This window comes from Calidris pugnax, unplaced genomic scaffold (assembly GCF_001431845.1).
Source record: "Calidris pugnax isolate Ruff unplaced genomic scaffold, ASM143184v1 scaffold54, whole genome shotgun sequence".
NCBI classification, from domain to species: domain Eukaryota; kingdom Metazoa; phylum Chordata; class Aves; order Charadriiformes; family Scolopacidae; genus Calidris; species Calidris pugnax.
The window spans coordinates 6,378,932-6,399,351 of NW_015090864.1; the positions used below are offsets into that span (position 1 = coordinate 6,378,932).

General features: G+C 36.5%; 1 protein-coding gene across 15 annotated transcripts in view; it reads right to left on the bottom strand.

Annotated features, from left to right (window-relative positions):
• KMT2C (lysine (K)-specific methyltransferase 2C) overlaps window positions 1–20,420 on the bottom strand; it is a 216,066-nt gene that overhangs the window by 112,559 nt on the left and 83,087 nt on the right. For 12 of the 15 annotated variants that reach the window (XM_014944919.1, XM_014944921.1, XM_014944920.1 and 9 more), the window contains exons 1-2: window positions 14,647–14,678; window positions 12,888–12,997 (exon numbers count right to left, since the gene is read on the bottom strand). Coding sequence is in view for 1 of the 15 variants with exons in the window: in XM_014944925.1 (XP_014800411.1) it covers window positions 17,998–18,107; window positions 19,756–19,895 (250 nt within the window). In the remaining 14 variants the exon portion in view is untranslated. Of the gene's footprint in view, window positions 1–12,887; window positions 12,998–14,646; window positions 14,781–17,997; window positions 18,108–19,755; window positions 19,896–20,420 lie in introns of those variants that run through there. The other 3 variants (XM_014944923.1, XM_014944922.1, XM_014944925.1) reach the window with 2 other exon arrangements.

The window sequence follows — 20,420 nt, forward strand, 5'->3', positions numbered from 1 at the left end:
CTAACGGTCTTCCCAACAATTCCCCAACTATTACAAGTTACTCTCAGTATTTTACATCTGACAGCAAACATTCTGGAGGTGCCCAAGGCACATTCTGATGGGGTGGATGCGTAACGGTAACAGTCTTCCCAACAATTCCCCAACTATTACAAGTTACTCTCATTAAAAAACCTCACCAGGTATGACACTTGGAAAACCTAAAACTCTTAGTTATTCAAGGCACCAAATCCATTTACATTTCAGGAAATGAGCATTTCCTCACAAAGCCCAAAGAAGTATGACAGCAACTGAACCACCTTCTTGTATTATTTTTATAAAAAACCTCTATTAGATTTTGATACATATCTCCCTGGAAATACCATACAAATAACACCTAATATTGCCATAACAACCTGTAGCAACTGAAAGGGGGGACCAACAGCATTTGCTTGGCTATTTGACAGCAGTTTATTTAGATACAGTTCCATTATTTACTCTGCAGAATCTGCCATTCTTCACAGCTCTTTGCAAGGCAATTTCATACAGAAGCAGAATGGGGAATTTTTTTTTTTAACAGATGGAAATATTATTTTATGAATTAAAAATTGGAAATGAGAAGGCTAGATGTCGAAATACCTGCAGTATTATATAGATTGCAGATTGAATACATGTATTCTCATTGTCTCTGAAGTGAGATCATGGCACAGCAATATGTATTTTAGGTGTATCAAGTTTTTTAACAATTATAGGTGCTCCAGGAAGCCAATATTTATTTATTTATTGATTGATTTAATAACAGCTACTTTCCCCCCTCAATGTAGTGAAGAAGAACATTACATCTTTGAAGGAATACATTAATACCATGGAATTAAAAACACACCAGTAAAAAAGTTTATGGGAAGTGCTGATTTGAAAACATGCCACTTCATCAGTTCTCAATTAATATTATTAAATAGGATTCCTCTTCTTAATATTAGTCATGACCATGATTCATGGAACCCACAAGTTCATTATTGGCAGCAGACCTACCATTGCCTGCCCACTTTTGATTCCAAGGTCAGATCTGCGGAATGGGGAGGACGATTATATAAATGAAAATAAACAATATTAATTCTTTCACATAAAGAGATGACTATCAGTAGTAGCCTACATCATTAAAAAAAAATAGCTTTAATGCAAGCAGTGTCTGTATTTATCAGTGAGTGTTGTGCACTTGCACATGAAGGGCAGTTGGTCTACATTTGTGAAGATTCGTAAGATGTTTCTCTCATGCGTGATTTGTTCATGTTATTAAAAAACCACTCAAGGACACCTGCATTAATGGGACCACTTCATACTGATGCCTGCAATATTTATGCTCAATCTGCAACCCTGGGACAGAACTTACACTAATGGAAGTCAATAACAAAATCTTTAGGGAGTTCAAAACTATTTTTTGCTAATGGTTTGATTTTGCAAGCTGCTGAGTACACCAAGCTCAGAAGCAGTTTTTAGGCTACTGCTTAAAAGCAAACTGATGCCAATAGATTAATTTGAGTACTCCCGAGTTTTAAATTAAAATATGTGTATATGAATTTTTAAAGGATGGGTGAAAACCCCAAATCAAACCCCATAATAATTTATATTAGGAAAAATATTACTCAGACTCTTTTGCTTGGAAAAATCAAACCCACTTTGTAACTCTAATTTCATTAAAGAGACTGAACTTTAAAGTTCTTGTTCAAAAAGAAGCATGTGACCCACATCCATGAAAAATCTAAAAGACGTGCTTAAATAAAATACTACTTAAAAGGGAAACTGCTATGAAACCAAGATTAGAGTCAATTGCTAACACTAACCAAACAATGCTACAGCTCGGCAAACACACCCACACCTTGTCCCATAGGGGTACTTTTTCCTTTTATTCCTGCACTATCTATTAAAGAGCCAGCTTCTGAAGGCAAGGGAGATGCCTTTTTATTTCCATAACACTCGCAGCATAACAAGGACCTGTCCTTGACTAAAACTAACCAATATTAACTACAAAAGACCGATTAGTCTTTTTTCATAAATGTAACCATCACAAAAAGGCAAAATTAGATCCTTAGGCACTAACATTAAAAAAAAAAAAAACACACAGATCGATCCACATTAGCTATAGAAAAGGCTGAATATAAAATATTTAAAGAAGAATCAGCTACAAGTGAGGCAGTAGCAAGGTAGGAATAAGAGGGTTGCATTCAAAAACCTCCAAAAGTGAGCAGACAGGCAGTGCTGCTACACATCCTTGTGTCTAGGGGCTTACTGCTGGCATGCTCATTAAGACATGGGGACATTTTCCTGCCTTTTTAAAATCTAGAGAGAGCTCCAGTCTTCTTATCTGCTGAAAATATTAACAGTGTAATAATTCAAATAAATCTGTAAGTATTTTCATAATTTTTAAAAGAACATTTTGTTATTTCCTTGGCCCACATTTAAAATTCGTGAGCATTATGTTGTTATTTTCTTCCTTTCACAGACCTTGAAGGACTATGCTACTGCTTTCCACCGAGCATGGAAAGAAGGGAGAGCCCAAGCATCCATATTCTCATGTTCTACAACAAAGCACCAAAATGGCTCAGTCCCATCAGCAAACTGAAGTGCCAGCTGAGGAAGAAGGTACAATCCTGATTTAAGTGACAGTGCCATTTTCCGCTCTTCAGAGAGCAGGTTCTCTGTTTTTAACACGTAAGCCCCCAAAATAACTTGGTATAAATAGATTATAAACTCTTGAAATCAAATGCCCAGCAACAGAGTGCTACCTCAACGTGAACTACCGTGTCACTGCCTTAACGCTTAGGGTAACATTTAAGAAAGACAGCCAGGGGGGTGGGGAGAGAAAAAAGAATATAGAGAATTTCTTTGGGCTTATTATGAAAAAAGTGTTTTCTACTCAAGTCATGCAAAAAAGGGAAGAAAAGGTCTTTGTGAAACACACTTCACCAGTTTGGAACACACACTAAACAATTTCACTTCAGAGCTTTCAGTAAATTATTTCAGTGAATGTTACCGAATAAAGGAAACCTGCACTGGAAATTCCTTCAGGAACATAAGCCCTTTCATGTTTCTCAGCTAGGCTTTTCGGCTTTCATTTCTGGGCTATTGCTGCTTCTCTCTCAGCCTCTCTCTGTGCCCCTGGTCCATTTTCTCTGCTTCCTACACCTCACAGCCTGCCCTTACCATCTGCAATGCCTGTCGTCTAGTCAGCATCAAAACCCTCTCAGAATCGTCTTTGTAGCAACAATCTCTCTCCCCTGATTTCCAGTACCCACACATTTGACATCCAGAGTTCAAGCAAGGTGCATCTTTCAAAGCATTCATCTCTGGGGGAAAAAAAAAAACAAAAAACAACCCACAGACTGAAAACTCTAAGGCTGACTCTGCTTTGTGGCTCCAGTGCCAAGGGAGCGCTGGCAGGAGAGCTCCCACAGAACAGCCTCCTGGCACCACGGCAGCGGGAGGGAAGAGGGAATAGGTGAGGCTGAAAAATCAAACACTTCCCTCTGGATGAAGCCACACCAACCATCTTAAGGGAAGACATCTCTTGCTGCCTTAAGTCCTCATCTGCATCGTTCCAGAAATGCAGTTGTTATGGAAAAGTACATTGTGTAGATTCACCTGCTGGAAATGATGATGTGCCTCTGTTCAGGTCTGCAAAACTGCAGGGGGAATGGGGCAATGAAGTTATATCCATACACTGGAAAAAACCTGACCCTTTATGAAAAGTCCTTACTCTAAATATTTAAAGTTTATTACTTAAACCTAGAATGTATACACTAGAATACATGCACTAGTCATTGTCCCTTTGCAACAGCTGGCAGGGGTTAAGCTCTAGCACTTGGGGAACAAAGAAGGAAGGAGACAGCATTTCACTCTGATCAGTGAGTTATAATGTGCACTGACAGAGCTACTTGCTATGGAGACAAATTCACAGTATTTTTTTTTTCATATACTTGGAAACAAAAAGGTAGGGATACAAACACAGCTGTTATTTCACAGAAGGCTCAAGACAAAGCAAATAAAAAGAAAAATCTTTACAAAAAAAATACAAAAACCTAGTCTTAAAAAGTACATCTCTTATTCTGCTTCATCTGAGAAGCCAAATGCTCTTCCAAACTGTGGTTCATAAATTAATGCCTGCCTTCCTCTTGCATGCACAATCAACACGTTGAAGACAATATAAAAATTAACTATAGCTAAACTGGTCTCACATCATCATGTTCTTTTTCTCATCAACAGGTGAAAATCATGATGGTAACAGGTCGTGAAGCAAAGAATTACTACAAAGACTGAAAAGTCATGTTGAAGTATTTGCACGTGTTAAGAATCAAACTCTCAAAGCAAGTACCCAGAAAAAAACTCTAAATCAAACACTTTGCCAATATTTGGTACGTTGACCCTCCACTGTATCAATGTCCACACAAACCAGAGAGTGTGGTTTATATTTCTCAAGAAAGGAACATTTTCTGTTCCTTGAGATGCTAATTAAAAAAAAAAAGTGCTAAATGTGGGATGTGTCGTATAGCCTTGAAATAAATATTTCTACATATTTATAGTAGACTTTTCCACTCATAAAAATTCCATAAAATTCATAAAAATTCCAAAGACCTTAACACGCTGAAGCACTGTACTAGCTTTAACTAGAATGTTAACAATCAATATGTTAAATAATAGAAAATAAGTGAAAAAGTATGTTTTTCTTTGATTTTAAAATTTGGATAGGCACAGATAGCCTAATAATTATCAGATTATCTTAGAAACAAGTTTTTAATTACATACTTTCAGTTTAAATACTGTATCTTTTCAACTCAACTCCAAGCTGGCTGGCTTGACAAGTTACTCAATGATAATAGCATATTTTGCATCAGATAGTACAAATCTGAAATATTAATCCATCTAACAACTGGTGGGGAAAGAAAAAGCAGATCAGCTATTCATTCAACAAACCTTAATTAGACTATCATAATGAACACAAACTGATGCACACAGTAACACACACAGACTTACTTGAGTATCAAAGTATTCATGAGCGAGCAACAATGACATCAGAAACACCAGGAAAATAGGTGAAGTTTATGAAGACAGATCACTGCATTTCATAGCAACCCTTTCATACTCTTAAATACGTCACTGAAGATCCACATCCAAATGTGGAGTTAATTAGATCCCAAGGTATCCATACTTTACATGCCAAAATAATTACAAACATAATAGAAGCAGAGAAGCGTAGAGTTCTTGAGTCACACGTACTCAGATTTAACCATTACTTAATTTTCTTAAATATCAGTAGCGATAGAGAAAAATGTATTTTATTTTGTACTAGAAAATGTGGCCTTGAGACAATTGGGGAAACTGAAAACTGTCTTTTGAAAGCCGAGTCCTAAACTCTGTAGTGTTAAAGGTGCTGTGTTTTGAGAGGGAACAAAAGTCTTTATCTGCAAGAACTGTAATTTAGTTTTTCCTGTTCTGTGTTTCACTGCAGAAGGAAAAAACCAGCATGCACAAAACCCCATTGGATAATGTGGAAAAAGAACAGAAACAAAAGCAAAACCAACTAAACAAAACCACAAAAATTTTGCAAAAGTGATTGCATGGTTAAAAGCAACTAGTAGCAAAAGGCTAGGCTTTGGGTGTTTTTTCGTAAAGTCTATTATATTACACTTCATTTGCTTTTGTTCCTAGAGTCAGATTCTAGGTGAGAAGAAAACAGGAAAGGGTGAATTTTTCAATATTGCTAGTAATTTCAAATGTCAAGCTTCTTCTTTCTTCTTATCTGCTTGTTCTCACTTCTCCCCTCTGCCTTGTTCCTCTATTTTGATGTTGCTTTTCAAAGCAGCTGCTACAGGACAGTGACTTCAAATGAACAGAAGTATGTCGTAGCAAAGCTTATTTTGGTTCAAGTGAAAGAACACCTCCATCGTTGTTCATGTGACAATATTAATGAGAATTAAGTTGTAAACCTTACTAAGTAGGCAAATATCTGTTCTTAAATTGCTGGACCTGCAAAAAACCACACACACATACAGGTCCCAAGGCAGCTCTTGAACCTGAACAGATTTACCTAAGCTGACACCATTTATGGTGTAAAAAGGTGTTCCAGAAGAATCACATGTAGCAAATCAAAAGCAACTACGATAATTTGAAAATATCATAGCTGCTTTGCAGAACTTGGAAAGTACAGTTGTAAAATAATTGACATAGTTTTTCCAACGTTGTTAACAAACTGTAAGAACAGTCTGATACATGTTCTCCAAGACACAAATGATCTGGCTTTAAGTAACCAAAACCCAAACTGTTCTGGACCAGAGTAAGTCATAGAAGATAATTTACAGTGTTAAAATGTTACCAAAGCCGTACTCTTAGTCACTGCGTCTTTCCTTGAAGTAGAAAGCTTATCAGCAGCGACAGGGAAACGGCTACAAATCTCAAAATAACAAAAAGGAAAGTCATGGAAAACTGAAATACCTCATGGCCCCCACTGCTGAACTGCTACAGTTTTTGTAAAACATACTACGACTGAATGGACTTACTAAATTGACCAACAGCATCTGGAAGTGTCTTCTTGATGAGACATATGTCACTACTCCTCCTCTCTCTCTAGCACTTTCTGTACTAGAGTTCTCTAAGAGAGAGCAACCTTTTAAAAAAAAGTAAAATGTTATTTTGGAAGAATATTTCCTGCAGTATTTCCTTCCTCAGTTGCAAGACAAAAGCAACTACAGGGAAAAAAAAAAAGCCTCGGTAAGATAAGATCAACAGCCAGTCCAACAGAGCAGCCAGGTAGTCACTCCCAAGCTGCAGTGGAGGGAGATGAAGAGAAGCCAAGTTCCTTGCGCATGAAAAACTACCATAAAAACCCGAGAGTTGGGAGAGGAACTTGTGAATAGCAGAGCTGCTCTTTCAGTATCACGTTACAAAGCTTCTTCGAGAAAAATGCAGAGGACGCTGCCTAGAACTGGTATAAATGGTTATAGAGGTGTCTTTATGTGTTTTTCCCGGCTTTAAGAATTACTAGCTCTTCCAATAATGAAAAAGGAAGAGGAGAGCTTTTAGAGCATCAAGGAACTGCAGATCCTGCACTCTACTGCAACAAAAAAAAAAAAAAAAAACTTTCCCTCTCTAATGCCCAGAGAGGTGCATCAGCAGGCAGGGCACAAAAAATAAAATAAAGAAGACAAAAAAAAAAAGAAAAAAAAAAAAAAAAAAAAAAAAAAAAGGAAAGCCACCACTATATGCTCCTTTATGCTCTGTTCAGCTATGTTGAGACATATATGAAAAGCCTTACCTTCAGGATTCTGTCATCTAAACCATTTTTCACACACACTTTTTATGCCAACATAAAATAAAACTAGCTGAAAAAATGCTCTGGCTCAATGGACAGAATCATCCACAGTATATGAAGCTAATAGTATATAAAGATGCTGGTGCTTATCTTTATATACAAGGAACACCAAAAGCATGTATTGATTTGAAGCCAAATCAGTTTCAACTTAAAGCAGCACAAGTAAACATACACACATACCACTAAAAACATGGATAAGTCTCAACTAGATGAGAAGCACAGTAAGGCTAAGGTGTGAATATACATTTAAAATATGGACAAACACTTTTTAAAAAAGCATAAATATTTAAATGGTTCCAAACTTTCCCCTGAAATTATTTCTTCATGGTTTAGCTTGGCAAGCCTCGTGCTAAACTCGAATCTTGAGCAAGGAATTAAAAACAGTAGATGGAAAGGGCTTTAAGAAACAATTTGAGTGAGGTATTTAATATGCAAGCCTTGTAACACTGCCCCAACTTGGAAGCATCTACAAACAGCACAATCTCTTGCCTCTGGTGACAGAATTCAAGGGAAGCTGCCTTAAAAAAAATTTCAAGACTGCGTTACCATGTGAAAAGGGCTTGCAGGAGAGAGGAGTGTCAACAGGGCAGATCATTTTGAGTCTGGAACAAGGCAAGATACTATTGATTAACTTGCCTCTATGCAAAGCAACAACTCCTACAGTTCTCAGCAACGATAACACGCCAAACACAGCCTGCAGAAACTCAGCAGGAGCAGAAAACAGCTGCCTTGCACAGAGAGAAGATATTGCCCCGATTGACTAAAAAAAAATGGATGGGTGGGAGAAGAAGACAGCAATTTTTCAGCTCTCTGGCTGCAAGAGTCTTGGTCCTGAAGAAACACTTGACGATTACTGGAAAAAATTAAAACTGTGAAGTAGATGAATATGCACAGAGCTATACAGAATTTCAAAGCAAAGAGAAATCTACATTTTATAAGATGGAGAGTAGTGTAATATTTCGGAATGACAGCTTTGAACACTTCATTAGTATCACATTTCCCAAATACAGTCTTTAAGGAGATAGGAACCTCCCCCTCTTGGTTTCCACCAACACTTTTCTTTGACTTCAGTGTCCTTCACAAATTCTCCCAGACTTGTAAACTGCTTACTACGTCTTATCAGAAGAGAAAGCTGGCTGGGAAAGTTACCATTGCCATTCCTTTCTTGCACACAGCTTGTTCAGAAGTGGTTCAAACACATTATCTACCAAATCTTCCTTAAATTTGCTTCTCGAATTGAGCTACTTGCATATTAGGGAGAAAAAGCAGCGCACCGTGCTGGGACTCTGGAGCATACAGAAGAGCTATGGCCAGACAACGTAAGGCAGACAGGTAGTAAACATTATTACTTCCTTAGGTGACTGCAGAGAAACAGCCACCCACTCAATATAAGTAAAATAAACAAGGAAATAATAAAGTAGTATTTAAAAATACCTGAAAATATTTCAGAAACCACTCTTAAAAGCTGAGCAGATGCAAACCCTAAAGGCCTCCATTTTAAATGGTACCATAAGTAAGTTCAGCCTTCCAAATACCAAAAAACAGCACAGTTAAGAAAGCATAAGACTAAAGCATACAAGAAAAAGCAGAAAACTGCCTGACGTCTTCTTTTTTTCTTCAAAAACTCGACTTCTGTTCATTTTCATTTGTTTAGTTTATTTCACTAAATCTCCATTTCATACTGTCTTTGCTTCTTACATAAATATCTGCAGAAACACCTTACTGATAGAAGTCTATCCTTCATAAAGGTGACAATATGACAGCTTCTTTACTATGGTAACTTTCATGTACTGAGCAGAGCACTTAGGAATTATAAGCAGTTTAGTCGGGCTTTGGATCAAGCAAATTACTGGAAGTTTTCTCTCTATGTTCTGAGTTCTTTTATTTCAAAGCTTCAAACAAAATTACTCCAAAATCCCATGAAAACTTATTAACATAGTGGGGGAAGGAACTGCCATGTCTGGGTGTTCAGACTCTCTAACTTAAATACTGTACAAGTTCCAGAGGTAAGTATGTGAATTTTAAGAGTCCCTTCAGAAAAGCTCTGCCACTACACTCCTCACCTGGATCACCAGCTCTTCCTTATGGCTTTTTAAACTTGGAAAGTGGTTCTGAGAAACTCCATGATTCTCACTTGCTGAGATAAGCAAGGTAAGCAAGACGAGCAATGAGTCACCTATACCACCCTTAAGGGTTAGAGCCCACCTTCTACCACAAACTTAATTGTATATTCGAGCTTTTCTCCGTTGTTATAAAACAACATGATGCACAAGATTTCAAACACCTCCCATATACAGCCGTATGTACCTACACTCATTAATATTAAAGAGAGGCAAACCCAAGACGTCCGAAGGAAGCCAGAGAACCCACCTATGCATAAACACAGAGACGTGTAACAAATTAGTCAGCTGTCTCACTAAATAAACTGCCAGGCCCTTCAAAATGAGTGAACCAAAAGCAAGAACTGAAGAAGAAAGGCACACTAGGCAGGGTATTTTGTGAAACGTGCACTGACACCGAGATCTCTATAGTACTGTATTTCAAACTTTCAACAAACACAGGCCAAGAAGAAAACCAACATGAATTAACCTACATACTTTGGAACAGGTCAATGAAATAATGTCTACACAAGCTTTATTAATGCAATCACAAGTTCAGTGAAGCCACACGGACATCTCAACTGGTAAACAGAGTAATAAGAAACACTGTCATATCCAGTTAAAACAGATTTGCAAACAATAGGCAGCCAAACTAATGAGAAACATGAATGTAACTTACAAATTAAAGAGACCTTCAAGGTAAGAATAGCCCCAAAATGCTCTCCACAAATTAAAGACCTAAACTAATAGATTACACTACCAAGAAAAAGTTTGTTATATGTCAAAAATTAATCTGTACATGAACATAAGGAAAAGAAAAATACTTTCCCAGCTAAGGAAAGATGTCAATGCTGCAGACCACATCATAAACTCATGTCATGCCAGAGGGATTTATTTCCAAGAAGACAGAAATCCCTAACCAAGCAAACAACAACAAAAAACCCCAAAGCAAATTTGGTGGCAAGTAGAGGAAATAGCATTCAGCTTGTTTTTATTCAAACTGTTTTTCTGTATGCCCTGAGCACATACTTGCATCTGCATTGACAAGAGTATTCAGAACACTTAAACAGAAACTTTATTTTAAAACTTTAAAATCCAGTAACATCACATTAGAAAGAAGCCCAAAATTTTAGGAGAAGTAAGCAAACAGCTATAAATGCAAACCCATACATTAATTGCTGTAGCTTTCATTCAAAATTTTTCAAAATATCTCACACAAAGAAAGTTTCTTCCCTTAAGCTAATTTCTCCACTATCATATAGAATAAATAGCACCTTATACCTTTTTGTGCCACCTTTACCTTAATGACAAGTTAAAAAGCAGTGAAAAATTATTACCAAGCACTACACCTTGGACACAAGCAAATACAGGATTACTTGGGCGCCCAACCAGTTACACACAAAATCTTTGAACAACCCCCACATCACTGCTCCATGGTCAGGAACAGAGAACTGCAGAAGAGTTTGCTACTTATTTCTTGGAGTTAAAAAAAAACCCATAACCAACCAAAAACACCCAAACCAAACACAACAACAAAACATATAAAAAAAGACTCCAAACAGTAAAAACTTCCCTGGTATGACCATGGGGTAAAGATGTCCCATTTTGTTAGCTACTCCCCTAAAATCAGACAAACACAGTCGTGCTCTTATCCTCCCTGAGGATCTCACAAGAAAGATAAAAGATAACACCCAGAACAACGTCTTTCTTTCCTGGCTGACTGCCGTATTACAGCAAAGAAAGTTTCTCAATGATCTCAGCAAAGATTGAATAGAAAATATGCAGAATGGAACTCAATTAGAAATTTCTCTCATCTCTCTGCATTGCACCGGAACATGTGCAACAGGGGTATCAAAAAATGATTTGCAAAACTTGCAAAGATTAGTAGAGCAGCTACAGAGCAGCACATGAAAAGACAAGGCTGAAATAGAAACTACCACACCACAGATGTGGGACTCTCCAAGAATTCTTATTTAAATATTTGCATTACAAATATCTACACAAAACTTTAAACGTACTGAGGATGTGCAGGTGAGGCACCAGCACCCTGAGGGGTGCACCTGCACAGGGGAGGAGCAAGGTACCACATCGAAAGAAACGGAACTGAAAGAGTGGAGACAGGATGAAATTCTATAGAGCAAAATACAAGCTTGAAGACTGTAGCAAAGATTCCCATTAGAAACCAAAATATAATGAAAATGACCACAGATGGGAATGAACTGATCACAAAATGACTACAAGCCACCATCATCAGCCAAAACCAAGGAAACAAGAACTTTTCAGCAGGGAGTTTGTTGCCTGTTGTTTCTTTTTTTTAAAGTAACCAATTTTGGATGTTCTTTCAATTCTTTTTATAATTTTTTAGACACGCACACACACATACAAATGCTTTAAGATCTTCAAGCTCATTTAGATCTTCATACTGTCAGGTTCGTTCATTCTGAATAGTCTTTTATTTTGAAAGCAGATACACAGAAATCAATTAAATTATTCAAAGCAAGGCATTCATTCAATACAAGTAAAAGCAGAAATCACAAGGAAAGCTCTATTATATGTTTTGTATTGAAAGACTGATTTAAAGCAGCTTTTTAGTCCACACAATGGAGAATGTTTACAACTATCTTCTCCACAATTTTTTTATTTTAATATAATGCATGAAAAACTTCAGGAATCAAGGAAAAATAAGCTTAAACATTATCATGGGAAAACCTGCAAAAATAACACAGGTTTTTTGATAGCACATCTGATTAATATAGAAAAAAATAAAATTATTAAAATAATCTACAAAACATGATTTAATATGACCAAAAACTATAGCTACGGGTGGTAAAAGCAATGTGAAACAGGTCTCTTCATCATTTCAAAATGCTATCAGAACATGACACCAGAAGGAGTCTGTTCTTTTCAAAGGTGCCTACTTTTCCAAATACATTACCATGTTGAATTAGAAGACTAAATATTGATATATGTATTTCTATCAATATTTAAAGTAACAACACAGGCTTCGTGGTAAACACTAGTTTTCCTGCTTTTTGAAACTGGTATGAAAGTAATTAAGAATTTCTTTTACCATACTTGAGACATATAATTTCAGAATATAAACTGGCAAAGAGAATTACTTCCTCTACCTAGTGGGGCATTTGCTTATTTGAACTCAACTTTTCTTTTGCCTGTATTTTGTTTTGGTCAGCCACGTACTTCCTACATTCTAGTTACCTCAGAACTGATTAACAACACATTCCATGCAACCCCATAAACCTTTTTAATAAATTGTAACAGCAGATTTTATCACGAAGACCAGTCCAAAGAAATCTCATTATAAATACGAACTCGGAGATCTGGATGTGGACATTTTTCCTCATACCTTGCATTGCATTAGTCTACTGTCTTTATTTTTAACTTCCCCCTTATTTTCTTACTGGGTTGAGCATTCAAGTCTTTTTACTCACTTCTGTGCTCCCTGAGACAACAGCTTTGTCCACGTTCACTGATAGCTGCTCTTCCGTCTGGCAGACTCCCAATGACCACTCCGCACAGCGGTGATGAGCCCAGCAGTGACCTAATGCGTTATGAAAGAAAAAGAGCTTTGGTTGTACAACTCTGTCAAGCGCTTCCTGTAAGTATGGAACTTAGTTCTACTAGTAAGTACTTGCCAGATGAAATGAACAGTCTCTCTTCCTCCTGTTTTTCTTGTTGCAACGTTTAGTATCCTTATTATACAATAAATATATTGCAGTTACTATCAGACACTAAATATACTGAATTTTTGGGATGCCTAACACACCTTCCTCTTCATTTCAGCACATTCTGTAGATCTGTTTCTAATTTTCAGATGCCTGATCATATAATCATAACAGTGGGCTGTATACAATTCCATGACTTTGTGATTCTATATGCAATGTTTGTGTGTGACACGTATATACACACAGAATTAAATTTGATCTTATATTTCATTGTAGGTAACATCTATCTCTGTATGTTCTCTTAACTTAGGATTCCCAAGGACCGGATATAGATCTGTACATTAATGCTCACATGAAGCTTTAGAATTCTACACAAAACTTGTAAAAGCTCAAAATACAGTATTGACAGAAACACCATATAAATGACAGAAAACTGTGTCCATACAGCAAACACATTACAGAGATATAATCAAAATGTTTATCCACATAACAAAAAAAAAAAGAAACTGCAGAATTCAACAAGTATCTCTTAAAAGAAGTTTCTAATTCAATTTTGGGAAAAACAATATAAATGATGCATAATTCCAAAGGAATTCTATGACAGCTTTATACTAGATTCAAAATTATGATTTACATTAGCTGTTGAAATCAGGCACTTGGTCAACTTAATTATTCAGCAACAAAAAAACTTTCCCCAAAATCTCTGTAAGAGCCTGGGAAGAGTCATCTACAAATAATAACAATTTTTAAAAGTTTAGATTGATACACCCTCCCAGCCCACCCATGCACACTATGGTATAACTATTTAAAACAAACCATTAAAATGTTTGGTTTGTTTTTTTTTTAAATTAGACTTTGAAAGGAATTTCCACAATCATTAAAGAAATGCTTTTATATTATTGCACAAATACATTTCTATTTTTGAGGCAAAAATACGTGAATAGACTACTAGCAAAGCATTCAGAGACATTCTGAGAAATCAATTCATAACTGAGCAAAAAGAAAAGTTCCATTAAAATGAAAGAGCAGATGACAAACCAGTTTTCTGACAGAAAATCTGCAGATACTGGAAACACGCAAGTGTATTATGCCTCTGTTGTTCTATCAATACTGCTCTTCTAAATCTTCCCTTCCATTATTTCTGATAACCCCACATTAGCAGCAGAGGATTAGGTAAGGCTACAGGATTAAGACTTCAAGAATTCTATTAAGCTGTGTCTCATTTCTTTTTCCTTTTCTCCCCAAAACAGAATCATGATACTGAAGCTATTACTATCCGAACACCAGTTCAGCAGTAGATTACAAATATTTCCCCACACAAAGCTGACAAGGATTCTGTCCAGTACTTGGAGAGGAGACTATACAAAAACACCACGTAACATTGGCAAAAGCTACAACAGCGTCATCAAACACTTGACAAACACCAGAGCACAGAAAAGCTACAGCTGAAAAACTTCACTCACTGTCGTTGTAGCTACTGTATTACTACTGGGCAGGAAAAAAGGGGTACAGCAACGAATCTTACCTGTTGGCTCAAATAAGGCTTGAACATCAATGTCATCTGGTAAGCCAACTAAACTGAGTTCATCCCAGAATTTGACAACCTGATCATCAGAAGCAGTTTGGGTGCTTACACTTGTACATGATGCTATACTCGATCGAGATCTGTATGGGGAGCAGAAAAACAAACTTAGAAGCGACCACAATCTTGGTTCAGTTAGCTAGATACTTGTACATGATCCAAAACTCAGGGAAAGTGAATATAAAATTTTCCAAACATGGTAAGATATAAATCAACATGAAAAAAAAAAAAAAAATCTTTCTTCCTCATACTTTAGCCCAACATTTTTCCCAATAACAAAGTTTTCAGTTAAAGCTGCTGTTCAATAGAAAACACAGGCCAAGAAGAAAACCAACATGAATTAACCTACATACTTTGGAACAGGTCAATGAAATAATGTCTACACAAGCTTTATTAATGCAATCACAAGTTCAGTGAAGCCACACGGACATCTCAACTGGTAAACAGAGTAATAAGAAACACTGTCATATCCAGTTAAAACAGATTTGCAAACAATAGGCAGCCAAACTAATGAGAAACATGAATGTAACTTACAAATTAAAGAGACCTTCAAGGTAAGAATAGCCCCAAAATGCTCTCCACAAATTAAAGACCTAAACTAATAGATTACACTACCAAGAAAAAGTTTGTTATATGTCAAAAATTAATCTGTACATGAACATAAGGAAAAGAAAAATACTTTCCCAGCTAAGGAAAGATGTCAATGCTGCAGACCACATCATAAACTCATGTCATGCCAGAGGGATTTATTTCCAAGAAGACAGAAATCCCTAACCAAGCAAACAACAACAAAAAACCCCAAAGCAAATTTGGTGGCAAGTAGAGGAAATAGCATTCAGCTTGTTTTTATTCAAACTGTTTTTCTGTATGCCCTGAGCACATACTTGCATCTGCATTGACAAGAGTATTCAGAACACTTAAACAGAAACTTTATTTTAAAACTTTAAAATCCAGTAACATCACATTAGAAAGAAGCCCAAAATTTTAGGAGAAGTAAGCAAACAGCTATAAATGCAAACCCATACATTAATTGCTGTAGCTTTCATTCAAAATTTTTCAAAATATCTCACACAAAGAAAGTTTCTTCCCTTAAGCTAATTTCTCCACTATCATATAGAATAAATAGCACCTTATACCTTTTTGTGCCACCTTTACCTTAATGACAAGTTAAAAAGCAGTGAAAAATTATTACCAAGCACTACACCTTGGACACAAGCAAATACAGGATTACTTGGGCGCCCAACCAGTTACACACAAAATCTTTGAACAACCCCCACATCACTGCTCCATGGTCAGGAACAGAGAACTGCAGAAGAGTTTGCTACTTATTTCTTGGAGTTAAAAAAAAACCCATAACCAACCAAAAACACCCAAACCAAACACAACAACAAAACATATAAAAAAAGACTCCAAACAGTAAAAACTTCCCTGGTATGACCATGGGGTAAAGATGTCCCATTTTGTTAGCTACTCCCCTAAAATCAGACAAACACAGTCGTGCTCTTATCCTCCCTGAGGATCTCACAAGAAAGATAAAAGATAACACCCAGAACAACGTCTTTCTTTCCTGGCTGACTGCCGTATTACAGCAAAGAAAGTTTCTCAATGATCTCAGCAAAGATTGAATAGAAAATATGCAGAATGGAACTCAATTAGAAATTTCTCTCATCTCTCTGCATTGCACCGGAACATGTGCAACAGGGGTATCAAAAAATGATTTGCAAAACTTGCAAAGATTAGTAGAGCAGCTACAGAGCAGCACATGAAAAGACAAGGCTGAAATAGAAACTACCACACCACAGATGTGGGACTCTCCAAGAATTCTTATTTAAATATTTGCATTACAAATATCTACACAAAACTTTAAACGTACTGAGGATGTGCAGGTGAGGCACCAGCACCCTGAGGCACAGGGGAGGAGCAAGGTACCACATCGAAAGAAACGGAACTGAAAGAGTGGAGACAGGATGAAATTCTATAGAGCAAAATACAAGCTTGAAGACCGTAGCAAAGATTCCCATTAGAAACCAAAATATAATGAAAATGACCACAGATGGGAATGAACTGATCACAAAATGACTACAAGCCACCATCATCAGCCAAAACCAAGGAAACGAGAACTTTTCAGCAGGGAGTTTGTTGCCTGTTGTTTCTTTTTTTTTAAGTAACCAATTTTGGATGTTCTTTCAATTCTTTTTATAATTTTTTAGACATGCACACACACATAAAAATGCTTTAAGATCTTCAAGCTCATTTAGATCTTCATACTGTCAGGTTCGTTCATTCTGAATAGTCTTTTATTTTGAAAGCAGATACACAGAAATCAATTAAATTATTCAAAGCAAGGCATTCATTCAATACAAGTAAAAGCAGAAATCACAAGGAAAGTTCTATTATATGTTTTGTATTGAAAGACTGATTTAAAGCAGCTTTTTAGTCCGCACAATGGAGAATGTTTACAACTATCTTCTCCACAATTTTTTTATTTTAATATAATGCATGAAAACCTTCAAGAATCAAGTTAAAATAAGCCTAAACATGATCATGGGAAAACCTGCAAAAATTACACAGGTTTTTTGATAGCACGTCTGATTAATATAGAAAACAATAAAATTATTAAAATAATCTACCAAACATGATTTAATATGACCAAAAACTATAGCTATGGGTGGTAAAAGCAATGTGAAACAGGTCTCTTCATCATTTCAAAATGCTATCAGAACATGACACCAGAAGGAGTCTGTTCTTTTCAAAGGTGCCTACTTTTCCAAATACATTACCATGTTGAATTAGAAGACTAAATATTGATATATGTATTTCTATCAATATTTAAAGTAACAACACAGGCTTCGTGGTAAACACTAGTTTTCCTGCTTTTTGAAACTGGTATGAAAGTAATTAAGAATTTCTTTTACCATACTTGAGACATATAATTTCAGAATATAAACTGGCAAAGAGAATTACTTCCTCTACCTAGTGGGGCATTTGCTTATTTGAACTCAACTTTTCTTTTGCCTGTATTTTGTTTTGGTCAGCCACGTACTTCCTACATTCTAGTTACCTCAGAACTGATTAACAACACATTCCATGCAACCCCATAAACCTTTTTAATAAATTGTAACAGCAGATTTTATCATGAAGACCAGCCCAAAGAAATCTCATTATAAATACAAACTCAGAGACCTGGATGTGGACATTTTTCCTCATACCTTGCATTGCATTAGCCTACTGTCTTTTTTTTTAACTTCACCCTTATTTTCTTACTGGGTTGAGCATTCAAGTCTTTTTACTCACTTCTGTGCTCCCTGAGACAACAGCTTTGTCCACGTTCACTGATAGCTGCTCTTCCGTCTGGCAGACTCCCAATGACCACTCCGCACAGCGGTGATGAGCCCAGCAGTGACCTAATGCGTTACGAAAGAAAAGAGCTTTGGTTGTACAACTCTGTCAAGCGCTTCCTGTAAGTATGGAACTTAGTTCTACTAGTAAGTACTTGCCAGATGAAATGAACAGTCTCTCTTCCTCCTGTTTTTCTTGTTGCAACGTTTAGTATCCTTATTATACAATAAATATATTGCAGTTACTATCAGACACTAAATATACTGAATTTTTGGGATGCCTAACACACCTTCCTCTTCATTTCAGCACATTCTGTAGATCTGTTTCTAATTTTCAGATGCCTGATCATATAATCATAACAGTGGGCTGTATACAATTCCATGACTTTGTGATTCTATATGCAATGTTTGTGTGTGACACGTATATACACACAGAATTAAATTTGATCTTATATTTCATTGTAGGTAACATCTATCTCTGTATGTTCTCTTAACTTAGGATTCCCAAGGACCGGATATAGATCTGTACATTAATGCTCACATGAAGCTTTAGAATTCTACACAAAACTTGTAAAAGCTCAAAATACAGTATTGACAGAAACACCATATAAATGACAGAAAACTGTGTCCATACAGCAAACACATTACAGAGATATAATCAAAATGTTTATCCACATAACAAAAAAAAAAAGAAACTGCAGAATTCAACAAGTATCTCTTAAAAGAAGTTTCTAATTCAATTTTGGGAAAAACAATATAAATGATGCATAATTCCAAAGGAATTCTATGACAGCTTTATACTAGATTCAAAATTATGATTTACATTAGCTGTTGAAATCAGGCACTTGGTCAACTTAATTATTCAGCAACAAAAAAACTTTCCCCAAAATCTCTGTAAGAGCCTGGGAAGAGTCATCTACAAATAATAACAATTTTTAAAAGTTTAGATTGATACACCCTCCCAGCCCACCCATGCACACTATGGTATAACTATTTAAAACAAACCATTAAAATGTTTGGTTTGTTTTTTTTTTAAATTAGACTTTGAAAGGAATTTCCACAATCATTAAAGAAATGCTTTTATATTATTGCACAAATACATTTCTATTTTTGAGGCAAAAATACGTGAATAGACTACTAGCAAAGCATTCAGAGACATTCTGAGAAATCAATTCATAACTGAGCAAAAAGAAAAGTTCCATTAAAATGAAAGAGCAGATGACAAACCAGTTTTCTGACAGAAAATCTGCAGATACTGGAAACACGCAAGTGTATTATGCCTCTGTTGTTCTATCAATACTGCTCTTCTAAATCTTCCCTTCCATTATTTCTGATAACCCCACATTAGCAGCAGAGGATTAGGTAAGGCTACAGGATTAAGACTTCAAGAATTCTATTAAGCTGTGTCTCATTTCTTTTTCCTTTTCTCCCCAAAACAGAATCATGATACTGAAGCTATTACTATCCGAACACCAGTTCAGCAGTAGATTACAAATATTTCCCCACACAAAGCTGACAAGGATTCTGTCCAGTACTTGGAGAGGAGACTATACAAAAACACCACGTAACATTGGCAAAAGCTACAACAGCGTCATCAAACACTTGACAAACACCAGAGCACAGAAAAGCTACAGCTGAAAAACTTCACTCACTGTCGTTGTAGCTACTGTATTACTACTGGGCAGGAAAAAAGGGGTACAGCAACGAATCTTACCTGTTGGCTCAAATAAGGCTTGAACATCAATGTCATCTGGTAAGCCAACTAAACTGAGTTCATCCCAGAATTTGACAACCTGATCATCAGAAGCAGTTTGGGTGCTTACACTTGTACATGATGCTATACTCGATCGAGATCTGTATGGGGAGCAGAAAAACAAACTTAGAAGCGACCACAATCTTGGTTCAGTTAGCTAGATACTTGTACATGATCCAAAACTCAGGGAAAGTGAATATAAAATTTTCCAAACATGGTAAGATATAAATCAACATGAAAAAAAAAAAAAAAATCTTTCTTCCTCATAATTTCGTCGAACAATTTTCCCAATAAAAAAGTTTTCAGTTAAAGCTGCTGTTCAATAGAAAAAAAAAAAAAAAGAGCTTGGCAAAATGCCTCATTCCCCAGCCTGCTCTCTTCCAATTTTTCAGGACACACACTTTTTAAAGTCCACTTCTGCTTGATATTAAAACTTGGCCAACCCTAGGAACGGAGAATTAGGTAACAGCAAGCAGTCCGTGCTACTCTGGGGGAAGAAGAGATGGAGAAGGAAGGAAAAGAGAGCGGTGTAAATGGTGAGCACCAGCTGCAGCTTCCACATGGCCCTCTCCCTGCAGCCTCAACACCGGGTCCAGGGGACAGCACTGAGGGTAACCCCAAAGGAG